Raw genomic sequence first — 18298 nt, forward strand, 5'->3', positions numbered from 1 at the left:
AAGGAAATAACTTGAAGAGATGGAATTGCCAGGTTGCCCACTTGTGTGGTGTGACACCTTCCAGCCTGCTCCATGAAGCCCACACAATACCACTCCGCCAGAGCCTAGGGAGGGAAACACGGCACTGCAGATGTGGCATAAGCACCGGCCAGGATGGCATTGGCTGTTCCTCTGCATGCTCCACAGCTGCAAGAGTGCACAGAAGAGTTCTGCTTCAGGACTCTTCTGTGAATTGACATCTTCATAGCCACAGAACTGTTATGGCCCTCCAAGGTGGCTCTTCAATAAAAAGTAAACCAGTATCTTCTGTTCTCTCTCTTTATTTGTTCACCCTGGCTAGGGCTTGATTGTTTTTTTAGTTTAACATCTCTGCAAATAGTCATTTAATTAACGACTGACATTTGCTTTTCATTTTCTCATTAATTTTCATTAAACATTCAGAGGTAGAGGTGTGTCTGTCTGATTTCAGAGATGACTGTACCTAGAAACCAATGAAGGCTGCTTCTTGCAGCGAGGAATAATTTTTTTAAAGATATCACAGTGAACAAAAGTAACTCACAATCTGAGATAAACCGAAGGACACCAACCCTGGACTTGAATTATAAATGTTGATGTTAGGATTAATCTGTAGGAACAGGGAGAGCAGGCATCATACTATTAAAGGCACATTTCTCTTCTGGAGCTCTGCAGTAAATACCCCGGTAATGTTTTTGCTGTTTGCTCTGCCCGCCCACTCTGTGCACTTTCCTCTCTTTGGCAGGCACTTGCACGTGGCCCTCGTTGTTTTCCCCAACATCATCCCGTTGCGAAGCATTAAAGTGCAGTCGATCCTGGTGCTGAAAACACAGCCTCACAGCACAGTCAAGGGAGATACACTTCAGAATAATGTAAAAAGACTCACGTCTGTGATGTCTGTTTTCCAGCAGCCCATGCTGCTGACCCCTCTGGTCACCATAGCCTTCTCTGTGCACTTGCAGATGACATGCTCCATTTGGAGGGAGGAGTGCAGGATGCTTTCCATGTACTGTAAGAACTGTCTGTCTTGGGATTTCTGTGAATTTCAGAGATGAGAGGATGTAGCACAGCAAATTAAAGTCTCAGCATAGCTGTCTCCTTGAGAGCAATATTAACCTTAATACTTATAGTCTGAAATAAAACTTGTTACACCCATAGAAAAAATGCAGCCATTAGCAGAGCTTGAAGCACATGTTTGCTGTGCACCTGAGTTGAAAATTCTCCAGTCTAAGCCAAATTCTTCCTCTGGATATTGTTGAATCCACTGATATCATAGGTCCAGTGTGAATATCATAGGCGCTGAGGTCAATTCCAAACATCTGCCCCAATTCATCCATTTTTATTCAGCTCAGTACTTCTCAGCACAAATCATCCTCTGCCTTACTGAGCCACGACAAAACTTCACTCTCAGCCTTGGTGTTTGCATTCAGGCTCCCACAGGCCTCTTGTGTCAGTGAGGAGAGGTGAATGTTGCTGCAAGATTTTGTTCTTCACTGTTATGGTTTATTTTGAATTCAACAAATTCAAAGACACACCATGCTTTGTAATGGAATCATGCTTTTATAGTAATGGCAAAGTAAAGACAGCAAGTACTATCCAGGTTCTCTTTCACAATATTTACAAAGTAATTGATCCAGACAGCAAAGGGACAACTCCTCTCTATCAGAAAACAGGAGAGAGATGTTCTTGCACAGTTCTCAAGTAAACAAATATTTTTCTGAGGACAGAATCCTGAAGTCACAGGCAACTCTTGGCTCATTACTTGCCACAACCAAGAGGGGAGGGAAGGCTACAGGGGCTTTCTGTTCTAATAGTCCCGTATAACACTGATCCTTTGATCAATCAAGCAGTGGAGTCATCGTCCCTGGAAGTGTTAAGAGCCATGTAGATGTGGCACTGAGGCACATGGGTTAGTGGGCATGGTGCTGATGGGTCCATGGTAGGACCAGATGAACTTAGTAGTCCTTCTGACCTTAATGATTCTATGATTCCATGATTCCATGATTATTCAATTTGCATGTCAGAAAGGAACACTCTTGGCAAATCAGGTCATAGCTGCCTCATCTTCCCTCACCAAGATATAAGCTCTGTGCTTTGTGTATGGCAACACATTTGTTTCATGTTCATTTTGGTTAAATTAGCCTTTTAATTTTTGTGCCGTGCAGTCATTCTCAAGATGGGCATGACCTCAGTCTTTCATTATTTAATCCCTTTGTGGGATGATGTACAGCTCTTGCACGCTGATCATCACTTTTGGAAAAGGACCAACTTCAGGAGTTCCCTGACTGGATGAGGGGGAAAAGGAAGGAAGAACTGTTGTTATTACTTTTTAGGGACTGAATTGTAGCTTTGCTTTATTCAGATTGGAGAAATTCCAAATAATTTCTGCCAGCACAAATAATGATGCCTGAATGTCATGCTGTTGCAAATGCAAACAGCAGAATGGTAAATTACTTACTAGTTGCCTGAGGTGTAATTTCTTACATAGTGAGGTGTTGCCCTCTTCAAAGAGGGCGGAAGGATGACATTTTTTCAGGTGAAACAGGTTGGATTAAAATGATTGCAATACTCTCAGCTTGCCCCCTCACTGTTTATCACTGGTGAAGTGATGCTGTGCATGTGTGAGCTGTTGTGTTTCTCTTCGGGGCTGTGGACAGAAAGTGCTAGTGTAGGTTCCCAATGAAACCATGTCTAAAAAGCAGTCTGAAAGCATAATTTTGACCCCTGTGTTTAAAGCTTATTTTCCTGTCAGAGTTGGAAGCTGAGAAAGCGAAGTAACGAAGGCAATAGAGGATGCTGGATAAGGCTGACAACGGCCGGCAGACGAAAGCTGCCTGTTGGGGCAGGCCTGACTTGACAACCCAGCCTACAACTCAGAGCAGGCCACTGCCTAGAGCAGAAGAAAGGGCCCAGCCCTGCTGCCTGCTCTGCCTGCGTGTGAGACCTAGAAAGCCAGGGCTTGGCTGTAGCCAAGGGAGGCTCTGGAGCACAACGACTGGGTTGGGACCAATCACGCTCTGCAGCAGTCATCACTGCTCCCAGATCCCCTATGGGCCTCATGGTAGCTGCCCAGCTCCTGACTCTCCACCCAAGTACTGTTCCCTCCTTCTCTTCCACATCCCGGGTGGGGGCAGCCTGTCGTTCCCCAACCTTGCAGCTTTATTCAGCTGTGCTAAGTCCAATCATGGCGGCTTTAAATACTTTACTCATTGTCAAAGATGTTATGAAAGCTTAAGGGACTCCTGAGTCCCTGCCCTCCACCCTTCACGTAGTCCTACAGACCTGCTGGAGCTTGGGGTGAGGAGCTGGCCCAAGGTTCAACAGCAGTGCAAAACAAACAGTTGCTGACTGCATAGTCTCAATGGCTGTGTCTGAGTGAGGGAGGCAGAAGCCATCAGGCTGCTGCTGAAGGTAACACTGGACAAGCATGGCCTGCAGCAAGATAAGAGCTCCCATCACCTGTGCAGGCTTGATGAAGGCACCAGGCCTCCTGCACGCTGCTCAAGCACAGCACAAAATCACAGAATCACAGAATTGTAGGGGTTGGAAGGGACCTCTGGAGATCATTGAGATCAACCCCCCTGCCAAAGCAGGTTCCCTACACCAGGTCACACAGGTAGGCATCCAGGCAGGTCTTGAATATCTCCAATGGGCTCTGCCTCTAAACCTCAAAGGACAATGTTGAAAGGATCACTTCAGAAAGAAACAGGATCTGGTGAGGACAGAGGGCCTCACTGTGATCTGCAGAGCAGGGAACCTGCCACTGGCTGCCTGGAAGGGGCACGTGGTCCAGTCAGGGTGCCTGGAGTGCACTGAAATGCAAGTGAATTCCAATAACCATCACTACCTGCTCAGCAAATAATTTATCTTATGGCTGTCACTTGTCTAAAAAGAGAATTTCTGAAGTAGTTTTTAAATGTGTGTTATTTTTTACCCATGTAGGTTAGTTTAGAAGATGTGTTATTGGTGTTGCGATGCTTGCTGCAGGATGAAGGGCAGAAACTGTCTTATAGACACAAGCTCCCTGACACCGAAAGATCAACAGGGTTCAAAAAGAATTTAGACTTCACTGGCTCTTACGGCATTCTGAGCTTAATAAAACTGGGCACATGAGGACAAAAAAAAAGACCCTTGGGAAGTTACTGCTTTTCTGCTTGCTCCTTGAGCTCTTGCCATCTTTTCTGAAGTAGCCAGGGCAGAAGATGCAGCGTTGGATGAGCTTATTCAGCTTATTCCTGCTCATTCAAGACAAAACCTGGAAATCAGGAGAAATCAAAGAAGCTCATGGCATAGGCAGATGGCAAGGAGAGGGTACCTGCACTGGACCAGTCTGGATGAGCCACTGGGCTGCACATAGGACTGCCCGTGGCATCACCACAGTCACCTCGAGCGGGACAGCAGGGCCACGCATGGAAGCAGAGCCCCACACCTCCCAGGTACGCACCGCCAACTTCCCACGCCTGCGTTTGCCCCACTCGAACTGGAGCCCCGCGCCCAAGGTTCCGGGGCAGCTATCCCCACGGGGCCCCTCTCTCAGCCGGTCCCCGGGGCTCCCCGTCGGGAAGGGGGAGCGGGGCCCCCGCTGACGGCGACCGGCGCCACGCGGGGCCGGCGTCCATCCCTCCGCCTCGGCGCTGCCGCGCTCCCCCTCGGCCGGGGAGAGGGGAACGGCGGGGGGCGGGCGGCGAGCGGGGCCGGCTGGGTCCGATCGGGCGGGGGTGGAGGGAGCGGCGCCGGGGCCGGAGGGGCGCGGAGCCACCGCGGAGGGCGGAAACAGGGTGGGGGGGATTTGCGTCAGTGAGGGAGCGGGCAGAGCGGCGGGGCGGGCGGACAGACGGACGGAGGGAGACGGCGAAGAGGGACTCGCCCCATGGAGCTGAGCCCCGGGCCCGCTGTGCCCTCGGGCTGGGCGCTGCCGCTGCTCCTCGCCTTGGGCGCCGGGCTCAGCCACGCCACCCCGCACCTGCGCTACTCCCGCCCGGGCTCCCGCAGCAAGTGAGTACCCGCGGGGCAGCGCCGTGCTCGGGCGGGGTGGTCGCACGGCTTGGGGGGCCGTTGCCGGCAGCGGGGTGAGCCGAGGCGGGCTGGGCTGCGGTGCCGGGACGTGCGGGGCCCCTCGTGCCTCTACCGCTGCCCGGCGCTGACGCCTCGTGTCTCTTCTGCCCTCAGGAACTGGTGCGCGTACATCGTGAACAAGAACGTCAGCTGCTCGGTGCTGGACGGGACCGAGAGCTACGTCCAGGCCCAATACAAGTGCGCCTGGAACGAGTTTCCCTGCCGACCGACCCCGGTGTAAGTAGCCGAGGAGGAGGCGGTGTTAGGAGGGGAAGCGCTCAGTTGTACGAAGTCCTCCTGAAGCCTAAGCACGATCCTGGCAGCACGGAGCTGCGATGGCCGTGCTCGGGCTGCACCCCAAAGCGAGCACAGCCCGGGCGAGACGGCCGTCCTTCTCCAGCCTGTGGTCCCCGAGCACGCCCCGAAGCCAGCGCTCTCTTTTATTGCAAACATAAGGCTGCTGGAACTAATTAGAGCCACATTGAATCTGTTGGTGCGTTCGCTGTGCGAACTGACCGGGATGGGGGAGCTGTGCTGGCACACCGCGCCGTGCTGCCTGCCCGGGCCCGCGGGCCGCTGCCACGGGCGTCTGGAGCCCAGCACCTGCTGGCTGCACACCTGTGTGCTGCTCCGGGTTGTACCGGGCTGTGTGCTGAGCACGGCGGGTCTGGGGCTGCTCTGCGCAGCCGGATCAGCGAGTAACAGTAAGGGAGAGCCAGGAATGTGAGCCAGTGTGTTTGCAGCTCCTCCATCAGTTGCCCGTCCAGCAAGGAGTGCAGCCAATGCAGAGATTTGTGCAGAGCGTGATGCAAAGTTGCTCGTTTGGTTTAGCTTCACGTGATCATTAGCGACAAAGCTGTGAAGGGTGTGGAGCGTTATGGGAAGCAGCTGAGGGAGCTGGGGTGGTTCAGTCAGGTGAAGAGGAGGCTTAGCAGTGACATTATTGCTCTCCACAACTGCCTCAAAGGAGGTTGTGGCAGTGTGGAAGTTGACCTCTTCTCCCAGGTAACAGCAGTAGGACAAGAGGGTATGGGAGTTGCACTGGGGGAGCTCCAGTTTGGATTTTAGGGAAAATTTCTTCTCAGAAATAGTGATCAGGCAGAGGTTGCCCAGGGAGGTGCAGTCACCGCCACTGGAGATGTTCATGAAGGAGGTAGATGTGGCCCTCAGGGATGTAGACGGTGAGTATGGTGAGAATGGGCTGATGGTTGGACATGATCTGAGAGGTCTTTTTCAAACTTCATGGTTCTGTTATTAACCGTGAGCACACAGCAGCCTGCAGAGTGAGCATCGCTTAGAGCTCAGCCTGCTGTGTTGAGGCTGTGTTGTCTTGCAGGTGGAGCAGGAAGTGGGGACAGCTGCACTGCTCTGTGGCTAATCTCTATCAAATTCCTTTCCTCAGTTTCCCCAGTGGAAGAGCAGCAGTATTTTGCGCTGATTTATTGGAAAATTGAACATGATGAGTGCACTGTAAAGGTATCTCACCTTCTCCAGAAGTCATTGGGAAGACTCCCAAATTTTGGGGGGCTCAGGCTTACACTTGGACTGAGCTGATGGCAAGGATTCTTTTAGGACAAATAACTGTTTTTGATTTTGACGTGTGGGTAACTGGTTTTAATCTGACATAAGAAAGTGAGGCCATGACTGATACTGCTTGGTGCCTGGTGCTACTGGAGTGAACCGTGTATGATGATGGCACTGCCTTCCCGGGGCCTGGGACAATAGATGTTGGGCATTTGGCATTTGAATGCACTGCTTTTTGTTTGTTTGTTTGTTTAGAAAAATAGCTTTTCTCTTTTGGGATATATAAATACAGGAATTTGAGGCAAATAACAAAGGCAGCAGGCAGCCAAGTCACACTGCCTTGTGTAATTTCCCTTGTTTCTCTCTGGAGTATTGAACTGGCCACTTTGGACTTTTGATTGAGGCTGTGTAATGGAGCGTACACTCCATTGCACAGTCTCAGTAGTGGAGCTGTGGAGGAGTGAGGAAGGGTTACAGCTGAGCTCTGTGGACACATAAATCAGCAATCATGTAAGTAAGGAATTTCAGAGGTGGTAAATTAGCATTTTCTTAGACCATCCATCTGCTAGTAGATGATGAAGAAAGCACAAAGGCATTGCTTCTGGCTTGGGAAGTTCCTGAGCCACGAACTGGTTGAACTGGTGGCAGTTTTGGCGGGAGTCAGAAGGGGAAGCCCGGCTCCAGTTGGGGACCAAACTGGATGACCTTCAGAAGTCACATCCCCTTCCAGATTACACTGTAGTTCTAAGAAATTGCACTGCCTGTCCTTCAGCTTTTCCTACGTGTCTGGAGATGGCTGCTGTTGGAGATACAATATGTGGCTAAACAGACGTTTGTGCTTGCCTGCTGTGGCCAATCTCATGGAACTTTTCTGTTCTTTGAGAATGGAACTAAATACTTAATGTAAGCCTTTGTTTCCTGAATTTGACTTTCTGGTGAATGTAAGTGTAGTTTTGTTCATACCCCGAGTGGCTACTGCTACCTAATTCCTCATTCTTAACATAAAACGTTCCAAGTACCTGTTGTAGCAGCAGCCAGTGAACACGGAAAGCAGCTGGAATGTCCTTTAAGCAGATCCTATCAAAGTCTTGAAATCTTACTGTGTACAAAACAATCTTCTCATAGACAGTGACTTATTTTTCTGTCTGTTGCTGGTATGCTTGTTTTCTTAGCAGCAGAGTAAGAAAATAACTAATCCAATATGTTTGAAATACATTGTTCAAATCCTGCACACCACTGTGCCCAGGAATAACTTCCTTCAGGTGGAAAGTATTGTTTAATTGAGAAGGAATAGTGGTTTGAATAACAAAATGTATTTATATGTTTGCTAGCTCAGTGCCTAGCTAGCAAATAGAATAGAACAGGAAAGAGCTATAAACGAAACAAAGGAATGGCTGTGAGGATTTTTCTGGAGTTGTTCTCTTTTTTTCCTTTATATGTGGGCATAGAGAAGTTAAAAATTAACTAAACAGTAGAGATTCATTGGAATAAACAACAGTCCCTGTGTAGTCTCCTTCAGATACTCTTGATTTATCTGAGACCTCATTCTGTTACAGACATGGGGTACAGGGAGATCTGAATCAAACAAAGAATTTGACTGTATCAAAGATGTATGGGTTTTATTAGTACTTGAGCTGGGTTGGTTTTTGGTCAGTCAGTGGATGAGTTGAAGAGCCCTTCTGGTGTTTCACTACAGCCTAGCTTTTGCACAGCAAGTACTTAAGTAGTTCTGTGCATTTAAGGCGCTGTGAGTATTTCGCTGCCTTAAGCATACAGTGTGCTCCTGAGTTCCAAGTGTTTTTCATGTATGGGAGTGTTAGGTGTTGCAGATATGAATTACAGTCATCAGACTTTTTGTTTCAGTACAAATAGAAAGCTCTTGTGATTAAGCCTAAAAATTATATACATGCATGAGCCCATTATGTCCATTCAAACATCATTCTACTCCTAAAATGTTAAGTGGAAACTCAGGAAATAATTAGATTTCATTGTTCAAATGTTTTATAGATATTTGGACTAAGTAATATGTTTCCTTACTGAACAGTTAGGGGATGATTAAGGTGTCAGGGATAAATGTGAGTTAGTGTGGCTGCCTAAGAGATAGGAAGAGAGGGAGTATACAAAGAAGCAGCAGAAGTGCCCTTTGAAGTATGTTCCCTTTGAAGTTCGGGGACTCCTGATTTATTTTATTTAGAAGTGTGACTGGTGAAGGAGAGAGAACCTTTGTTATTAATGGGTCACAGGCATGAGGGATACTTATATGAAAATATTAGTCTTGTTACGCACCAAAGAGAACTTTTATGTTTGAAATTTAGCATTGTTTCATAAATAACTGACCTCTCCCCACTTACTGTGCTGCAGATTTCCTTTCCTGGCTTTCTCGTGAGTAGTTTAGAAACTTAATTAGCTTAAAAGCAAATTGTACAATCTCCTTGACTAGATTCTGTAAACTCTTGAGGGCTGTGGATCTGCTGTAATGCCCCATGGTAGAGGGGCTGGAGGAGCAGGGAGCCTGGGCAAGACTTTCAGGGACATGATTAGTGGGCAGTATCAGTGGTAGGTGGACAGTTGGGCTAGATGATCTTAGAGGTCTTTTCCAACCTTAATGATTCTCTGATTCTGTGTTGGACATTTCTCTGGTCAATGTAGATGCTTTGGCGTGGTAGCCCAGCATTCTGGGGCAATTTTGCTTTCACTAGTAAAGTTACATTGATAATAAGCCAGCCTGTGAGGTGAAAAAGGGGAGTACTTTCTGCTTTTTCATTGTTGCTCCAGAACTGGCAAGCAGGATGTCCCTGCCCGTGGAGAGCTGGAGAGTATGAGGCAGTAAATCAAACAGAAAAACTTAGACTGGGAGGAACCACTGGAGGTCACGTAATTGCCCCCGTGGCCCCCAGCTAACAGCAGAGCTAGCTTTAAAGTTGTCATGTTCCCAGGGACTTGAAGAAAGGATGTTTATCAGATCCCCCAATTCAGATAAGTCCCCATTAATTCTGTGCATGTGCATGTAGATAAGTGTGTGCTCAAGTGAATAATGAGTCAGGTCACCTGTCTTTAGCTTGTGGGGAGTGGATTTCGTGATTTAGTGTGAGCATCTTATCTTAACGCTAACGATCAACATGTAGTAAGCAACCCAATTACTGCAGTAGGTTGCACATGCTTATAAAACTGCCAAGAAGGTTATAAATGAATCAATAGCTAAATTAGCAAACCTTTCCAAATCTCTCATTGAGCAATATTTTCCAACTTCTTGTATTAAATAACCTTAAACAAGCCTGCTCCCAAAGCAAAGTTCAGTCATTGCCAAGGGGAAGACTTAAGGCAAAAAGACCGAAGTAACTTTAGAGGCTGTTGCTGCTGGTTTTCTGTAACCATAAATGTCAGGATAGATGACTATACTGATTAGTTACACTCAGCTTTAAATAACCAATATACAACACTTATTAATAAAAATATTTTGAGAAGTGGAAATTTTCCTGCTGGCACACAGGATGTCAGACTTCCAGTTCAGTTCGGATGGCTGTGTTGATTTATCATTCTCTGGCAACCTCAGAGCGTCCTGGGTGGAGCACACCAGCCCTCGTCTAGGAACATATAGTAAATCCACATGTAGTTTTCAGTTCTTGAACAGTCCCAGTGTTGTTTTCTCTGAGAATGCTCACTTGATGAAAATGGAGCAGCATCAGAGCGCTCAGCACCGGGCAAATCAGACCTGAGACATACAAGTCAGTACAGGATCAGATGCTGTGCTTGCCTCTGGCTTCTAGCAGTGCATATCTCATCAGAAAAACTTCCAGGATGCACAAAAAGTTGAGGGCTATTTCATGTTTCCCCTTGAAATATCTAGAAAAGTCTTTAGGGATTTATTTTTTATTCCTCCTTGGGTATTTTGTATGCAGCAGAATTTCTTTGTACAGGCTCCAGCTAGCTGTCTGCATAGGGAGTTTAGCCTAAGGGATTCTGCATTGAAAACAGTAAGGAAACTTAAACAACTTCAGAGCATACTTCAGTTTCCTGGAGTGCTTGTTTGATAATCTTTGAGAGACTGCTGAGCATGGTAAACTTTCCTGGCAATCTCCCTGAGCTTGAAACTGTGCATCTCTACACACTCCGTGCAACAATGATTTTCTTCTCTGTGAATTGCACAGGGGATTTTAATTTCATGCATCATTCATAGTTTGTTGCTGTAATTCAGAAAGCTACGCACTGTTCCTCAATTCACATTAATGTAAATAATTATACTCCTTTGTGTTCTTCTGGTTTCAGAAGTATATGACTTACAGGTCTGGGGCCTCTTCTGTTTCCAAAATAACAGATTGTTAATTTTTGGGAGCTGCAGACCCACTTAAGGTCTATTTTGTCATAAATCACCCCCTGGAAAACAAAAACAAAACAAACAAACAAAAAAAAACCAAGTAAGAAATATTTTGCATCATTAGAAAGTGAGCAGTTCCTGTTTTAGACATTGCTGATTATTCCTCCCCTCTTCCCACAGTTCTAAGGACATTTGACCTCCTTGCTTTCAGTTCTCATCATTCCTCTCCCCTCCAGGTCATTTTGACCACTTTACTTGGTAAAGTATTAGCTCTCAAAGCAGGGCTGTGCTTTGTTCTGAAGGTTGTGATCTCAGCTAATCCCACAGGCTGGCTCTTGTGTTCATAACAACGTTGGTTATCCATTCTATGTATTCAATTTGTATGTTTTCTACTATTAGCAGTAGCTCACACTTAGAAATAAGCTTGTGTCTTGGACAGTGGAAGCAAAAGGGACACTGCTGGAGCTGTTGTTTCTCAGGGAGCTTTGTCAGAAGCAGTACTCTGCATTTTCACTTGGCCTTTGCACTGGTCTAAGGTGAGAAACTTGGTCCCCACTGCAGGCAGGAGCAGGTGAAGGTGTTGTAAGCATGGGAGCTGTTGCTGCATCCCTTTCTGTTCTGTCACTATTGAACTTCTGCACAGTGCTGTTCTACAAAACTCTTTTGGGTTCTTGGGCTCTAATATCCCATTTTAGTTTGTTTTTCTTTTGTTTTGTTTTTGTAGAGTCAAAGAATCATTAGATTTGGAAGGGACTCCTAAAGGCCATCTTGTCCAACTCCCCTGCAATGAACAGGGGCCTCTGCAGCTGCATCAGGCTTTTAGTAGCTTATTGTTGGTCTATCAGCATGTGGTTGACTGGCATATGTTTATCTTGTGACAAAATAGAAGGAAGTAATCATGTAAGAAGTACAAATCTCAAGAACAAAGCTGTGCTTTAAGCAATACCTACAAGTTCCTTAAATGCATCTTATATATTTGTTTCTCTGTTCGTAGATGATGCCTGCCTAGCTTTCAGAGGTAATAATTCAGTAACATGAAGAATATTAAAATCTACATCTGAAACTTAGTTTTTCATCATTTTTTACTAGAGTTTAGTGGTCAGCATATTAAAAATAAAATCCTTGATGACTGACATATATTCCAATCTCTGTCTCTCCATGTATATATACATGCATACCTCACTGTGAGACCTATCTCACTGAAAGACCTCTTTTGCCCCTCTTATGTTTAAAAAACAAAAAATAAAAAAATCTGGTAAAATTGTAAAATTATTTTGGATACATTGAATCAATGCTCAGCACAAAAGAGAACCATGTGAAAGATTAGGTTGTAGTGAGCTGATTTTGGTAGGGTGGTTCTCTGATCCTTTGCTGTCACCAATAGATGGTGGGACAGTATTCTTTAGAGGTAAAAGAAAGCAACTTTTGTCTATTTGTCGTAAAGTGCTGATATGCTGGAAATAGAATGGGAGGGAGGGATCTTGGAAAGCAAAACTGACCGCTAAAGTAAAAAAGCAAGGGTAAAGATGAGACTTTCATAAATCTGTAAGAAATAACTTAGTGTCTCTAAATGCCAGATCAAAATCAATAACCATTTTTGGGTTTATTAGGATTCTTTTTAAATAGATTTTTAGCACCTTGACTTTTAAGTTAATCTGCTCCTGTCAAAACGTCTTTCCACCAGTTGCTCTAAATGCCTTAGGACAAATTCCAAGTAAAGACATATTCTTCTTGAATTAAGCTCATCTGTGGGCTAGGGCTGAAGTTAGCTGCCACTGCTGCTGTGTAGATTAGCAGCTGCCAGTTCTGCAAGATTATAAATGAGCAAAATGCAGATATGAGATTCAGCTCACCCTAACTTCACTTCTTTGCCCTACAGAGATATACATATGAGTATGGAAACTTAGATATCTACAGTTATGGTGACTCAAGTGCAGGTCAGTAGTGTTCAGCATGCTTTTTGGTTAATCATATGAAAATAGGACTTCAGGATGGGATGCTCTCCTGTTTAGACTCAGCTGGCTGTTCTGTTCCCTTAGTGGCACATGTGGTTCGTGCCAATCCATACACTGTAGGCAGCTGAAGCTAGGCGTCCTGAATCTCACTGCTAGTGACAATGACTAAACGTCTGCTTGGTTTCACTGGAGCTGGAATTTCTGCCACCTTTTGTCGTGGCTACAAGTAGGTCTAGACAGTTGGGAAATAGAAGACGCTGGGCTAACTACTACTAGCTCAGTAGCTGTGTGTGAGGAATGGACAACTTAGGTATATTTTCAGCCGAAGCCCCTTCAGCCTGCGAAATAAAAAAAAGTACTTTTCCAAAATGTGATTGCACTTCACTTTATCTTATAGGTAAGTGATGTGTGAGGAGGAGTTGTATGCTACTCCAGCACCCCCATTGAAGTATATTGGAGATTTGGATGACTGGGATGTGCCAGAGCATACTAGATCGTTTAGAAAAAGTGGATCTACATTCAGTGAAAGCATTAAGTAATGAAGATTAGCTATCTTATATTCAATAAGACCACGATTTGCAGGCCTCTGAAGTTATGGGACCTGTTCCAATGGCTACAGAATTCTGGACTGACCTTGAAGTTTTGTGCTCAGAATAAACATTTTATACACTGCTTATGTAGAAACATGCTGATTCTGCAGTCCCTTGCTCACAGTGAGGATGTGGTGGCAGTTATCTCCTTGCATTTCCCTAAAGATTGAATGTTAATATCTAGTTACAGAACTGAGCCATATGTTTTCCCACCAGTTCCGTCCAAATGTTTCTGATTTGTTTTATCGCTGTTAGGTGACATTCCAAATATCAGTGCTAACTGCTTCCTTCTGTGGTTTAGCACCATGAGAAAATTATAGCTCATTCCATAGTCAAAACGTCTAGCTTTTGAAGCAAACATGTATTTTTAATTAAGGCGTTTTCCTAAGAAAATACTTTCCTCTCAAAGAGGAAGAGACACTGAACATTACTGCTGCACTGTACTACTTCAGTTCAACTATGAAATATTTAGTTATTAAAAATGGAGACATACATTACTGTTCTGAATGTGTTGTCTCATTTGATCAATGTGTTGAATTCATGGCGAAGGTAGTAGGCACTAGTTGCTAAAACTCTGTCATGGAAAGAGTCCTAAAAACCCAGCTGTTCTTATTTTCTTTCTTACAGGGAAAAATGAGACTGTTGAAATCACTCTGTTCATGCTTTCTAAAAGAATGACCTCATTAATATTATTTGACTTAATTCAACAAAAGGATATGATCATCTTCTTTAGCTGGGGGTCCTCATGGGTGGGTTACTGAGGTACAATAAATGCTGGTGGTACAAGTTTTAATCATATAATAAAAACATTGCAATCTGTGAGACACTTGTAAAAATAATTGTGACTATTAATGCTTACTTGAATAGCGGAAATCAACTGGAGGAAGACTTAATGTGTTATTAAGTCTTACTAAGTTATGTTCCAATATTTGCAGGCATTAAAGTGAAGCCAGAGTTCTTTAAGAGACTTGAGGAACGTTTCTGAATCTGTTTGACTAAACTGCTTCCTTAGGTAACTGTGTAGAGATTCATATCTATGAGATAAAATATGGGTATAAAATATTGTTAAAAGCTGTCCAGTTGTGTAGAGAAGCAACGTTATATTGACGTTGTCTCTTTTCCTATTCCGAGTATATTTCGTATGCCCTGATATGAATATAAGTGAGCAATTTGATTGAAAGTACTGCAAATATAAATACAGACTTATTCAGTAGCTCCCGATCCTATGTCATTAATTATGTAGAACTGCAAATTATTTTTTGGATGTTCTCTCTACCAGAAAGTTATGTTTTGCTTTTGTTCTGTCAGAACCGTTTCCAAGAATATAATTGTGTTTGGTGCTATTACACTGTTAAATGCTGGCACAGCCCTGGAAGTCTGTGGCTCCCTTACTGAAATCCACTCTGTGAGCAAAGTTCTGGCTTTAAAAACCTCTTTTAAAAAGTTGTATAATTTGCCCATATGAAAAATATTAAGCATGATTCCTTTAGATTTTTTTCTGTGTTGTTCTTTTGTATGTGATAGTGTCTTGTAATTTACTTTTAGCTGAATATTGAAGTCATCTGAAGGTGGCTGCATTGATGAACATGACAGTAGAGGAAGTATGCATAAACTTGTCTGAGCTCTGATTGAAGTGACAGAAATGGTACAAGGAAAATTGTATAATTTGAGTAATCAAATACGTATTTTACACTACAGTTGTTCTTATTCCTTTTACAGAATTGTTTTTAGCTATAAAGCATTATATATATATATTATATATAAAACATATAGCGTAAACATTCTCTATGGAAAGAAATAGGGAAATGCAACTTGGTGGTGTCTGAAGACGGTCAAAATAGTTGGATTTGCAGGAGGGATTTTGGCCCTGAAAGTGTGGGAAGGAACACACACAGAGCTGTGAGCAGTTAAGTGCTTTATGGAAATCAGAGCAAAGTATGTACTACCATTTCCGGCATAGGAAAATTGATCTGGATTTTGAGTTTGTACTTCAGTAATGTGGTGCTTGTGTGAGAGATGGTAATGGCTCTTCAACCACTTCAGACCCCTAAAGCATCTAGCTAATCCTGACACTTCTCTGCCTCTAGCAGCTGGTTCAAAGGGAGGGAGTTGTACCCAAACTCCCTAAGTGAGATGTGGTTTAACATTCAGATAAGCCAGAAGGAAAAGGAAGTTCATGGGTGGCTGGGATGTTGTCCTTTCCAGTGGTGCCCTCTACGCTGCACTCATCTATTTAATTTTTAAGCACTTGACCTTGAGATGTCTGTACTTTACATTTGTAAACAGCGTTCAGCAGACGTTTTCATGAATGCAGTAAAAGAAACTATGAGCTTGAAACCAGCCCACAGCTGTTTCATGTATGCTATTGCAAAGGTAAAGAAAAAAGAAAAAAAAAGACTGGAAACTCACTTGGAGTTAATGTTCACCAAGTTAGAATCAGAAAACCTGATAACTGCAGCAGACCACCGTAGCTGGGAGTGGCTGACAGACAGATTTACAGCCAGACCCACCCTTGCCTTTCTGTTAAGAGAAAAGAGAATCCAGTATGGCTTGTCAGACTGACTACTGTTTGGCCCCAAAACAGTTGTGAAAAGAGGACAATGTCTCTGGTCAAAGTAACTTATTGCCCTTTATTGAAAGGTTAAAGGGTAGATAATGGCAGAACAAGGGGAAATGTTTTTAAGTTGAAGGTGGGAAGATGAAGGTTGGATATCATGGGGAATCTCTTTACCAAGAGAGTGGTGAGGTGCTGGAACAGGCTGCCCAGAGAGGCTGTGGATGCCCCGTCTGTGGAGGTGTGCAAAGCCAGGTTGGATGGGGCCCTGGGCAGCCTGGTCTACTATTAAATGGGGAGGTTGGTGGTCCTGCATGTGGCAGGAGGGTTGGAGATTCATGATCTTTGAGGTCCCTTCCAACCCTGGCCATTCTGTGATGCTGTGATTATAGATGAAGTGGTAACACAAAAGAGCACCAAGTATTTCCTCTGTGCAAAAATCAGAATATATTGTTGCAGAACTGGAGAAGAAACAAATTAGTATTTAACTCTTTGAACTCCCCCACCCAAATTTGTGAAGCAGCTCACCAAAAAGCACACAGCAAATGGCTATCAGATGTAGGACATATTAAAATTACGTCTGTGAAGTGGGAGATGTTGCATAAATATATATATATATATATATATATTTCTTTAATTATATACAAATGTGGCAGGAAAAGTCATGGAGATTGACAGTTAAACTCTGTTACATTCAATACAAACTGCTTCACAGTTGGCACAATACTTTCCATCTGATAGCTAGTTACTGATTACTTTGATACAAAAACGGAGTTTGCATACTAATACAAGAAAACATTTAATGAAACATGGAGTCAATTCTTTGTGATAGCACAGCTGTTTCTGGTTTGCACTGTATTCTCTGTGTCCTAAAAGACATTCTGTATGAATGAAATCTGTTGGAGAGCTCTTGTTGAGCCCTTTGCTGCTGCCTTTTGTTTCTTGTATAGCATTACTACTCTAAGGGCACCTCAGTTGTGAAGCATGTCTGTCTTTAATGGAAGCAAACTGAAATAGTCTTCAAAAAACAAGACCTGAAAACTGTAGGCACTATACAATTAGTTCTATTCACAGAAAGGAATTGGTATGAGGAACTGGGACAACTTTTTGTTTATGTTGAAGAATGTGTTCCTGGTATACCACTCCTGTTGTATTTATTTTCCTCATTTAGTCCGTATTTATTCCATATTCTTTCTTTATTACATATTTACTTTTATCAATCCAAATAAGCTATTCCTTAATTTGATGCAGTTTTTATAAAAGAAAACAGCTTCTGAAATTTGGCTTGGGGGGATTCTATATTATACGTGCATAAGGAAAACTGTGAAAATAGTCTTGGTTAAAGAAAGTTGTACAGTTAGAAGCAGTTTGCTATTTAATAACTTTTGAGCAAATAATTAGGGATCCTTGAAGTTGTGTGCACGTAATGTGCAAAGGTTTGTCTGCAAGACCCTCTTGAGCTTAACTGGAACAATGAAGTGAGGAAGAGTTGCTTCCTTCACTGGCCCTTGCCTTTCTTCCAGCTCCTTCTTTCATGTCCTTATCTGACTCATGCTTTCAGTGTTTTGTCTTTTCCTGGAATAGTCTTCCTGGCTTTAACTGCTCTGTACACACAGATCATGAGGAATATTTAAGTGGTGACTATGGAGAGACAAAGCAGGCAGAAACATTTTGTGATATCAAGTTACTGCTGGAGGAGCCTCATGGGTTGGTTTGTGATGACAAGTAGTTAGAGGAGAAAAGTTTTGAATTTATAGAGTAATCCATACTCTGGCAGTCACTGTTACTCTCAGCAGTGTCTGGTGGATGACCCTTCCCCCAGCACGTTATCCCACTTGCTCTGGCCATGCTTGCTCTCCCTGAACTGGCCTTGGTTAAGTGCAGGTAACTTTAAAACCTGGACAAAAACATTTGTTCGTTTGGTGTTCCAAGAAGAAAATGAAGTACATATGAAATGATTTTAAAGGGAAAACAGTCTTGATTTTAGGTTTGATCTGGATAACAGATGAGATTACAAATAATTTAAAATACTCTCTGTTTTGGCAGATACCGAACAAGTTTCAGACCTCGCTACACGGTTGCATATAAGACTGTGACAGAGCTAGAATGGAGATGCTGTCCTGGGTACAAAGGAGAAGACTGCAGAGAAGGGCCATCGGAACAGCCTAGGGCAGCTCGTCGGCCCACAACACCAGCAAAAGCTATTGTGAAGAAAGGCTTGGGTAACTTTTTCTTTCAGTTTTGGTATGCATGATCATGTCTGGTTTCTTGCTTTTGTCCTCTTATCATT

The 18298-nt window shown here is 44.0% G+C and overlaps 1 protein-coding gene across 4 annotated transcripts in view; it reads left to right on the forward strand.

The window, feature by feature from the left end:
* The first annotated feature begins 4787 nt into the window (after positions 1-4787).
* The window catches only part of EMILIN2 (elastin microfibril interfacer 2), a 34987-nt gene continuing 21476 nt past the window's right edge, over positions 4788-18298 (forward strand). Inside the window, exons 1-3 of one of the 4 annotated variants that reach the window (XM_048939752.1) lie at positions 4788-5010; positions 5185-5307; positions 18055-18230. In XM_048939752.1, the coding sequence (XP_048795709.1) occupies positions 4886-5010; positions 5185-5307; positions 18055-18230 (424 nt within the window). In that variant the 5' untranslated portion in view covers positions 4788-4885. Of the gene's footprint in view, positions 5011-5184; positions 5308-5957; positions 6076-6452; positions 6547-18054; positions 18253-18298 lie in introns of those variants that run through there. The other 3 variants (XM_048939753.1, XM_048939755.1, XM_048939756.1) reach the window with 3 other exon arrangements.

Source organism: Lagopus muta, chromosome 3, assembly GCF_023343835.1.
Source record: "Lagopus muta isolate bLagMut1 chromosome 3, bLagMut1 primary, whole genome shotgun sequence".
Lineage (NCBI taxonomy): Eukaryota > Metazoa > Chordata > Aves > Galliformes > Phasianidae > Lagopus > Lagopus muta.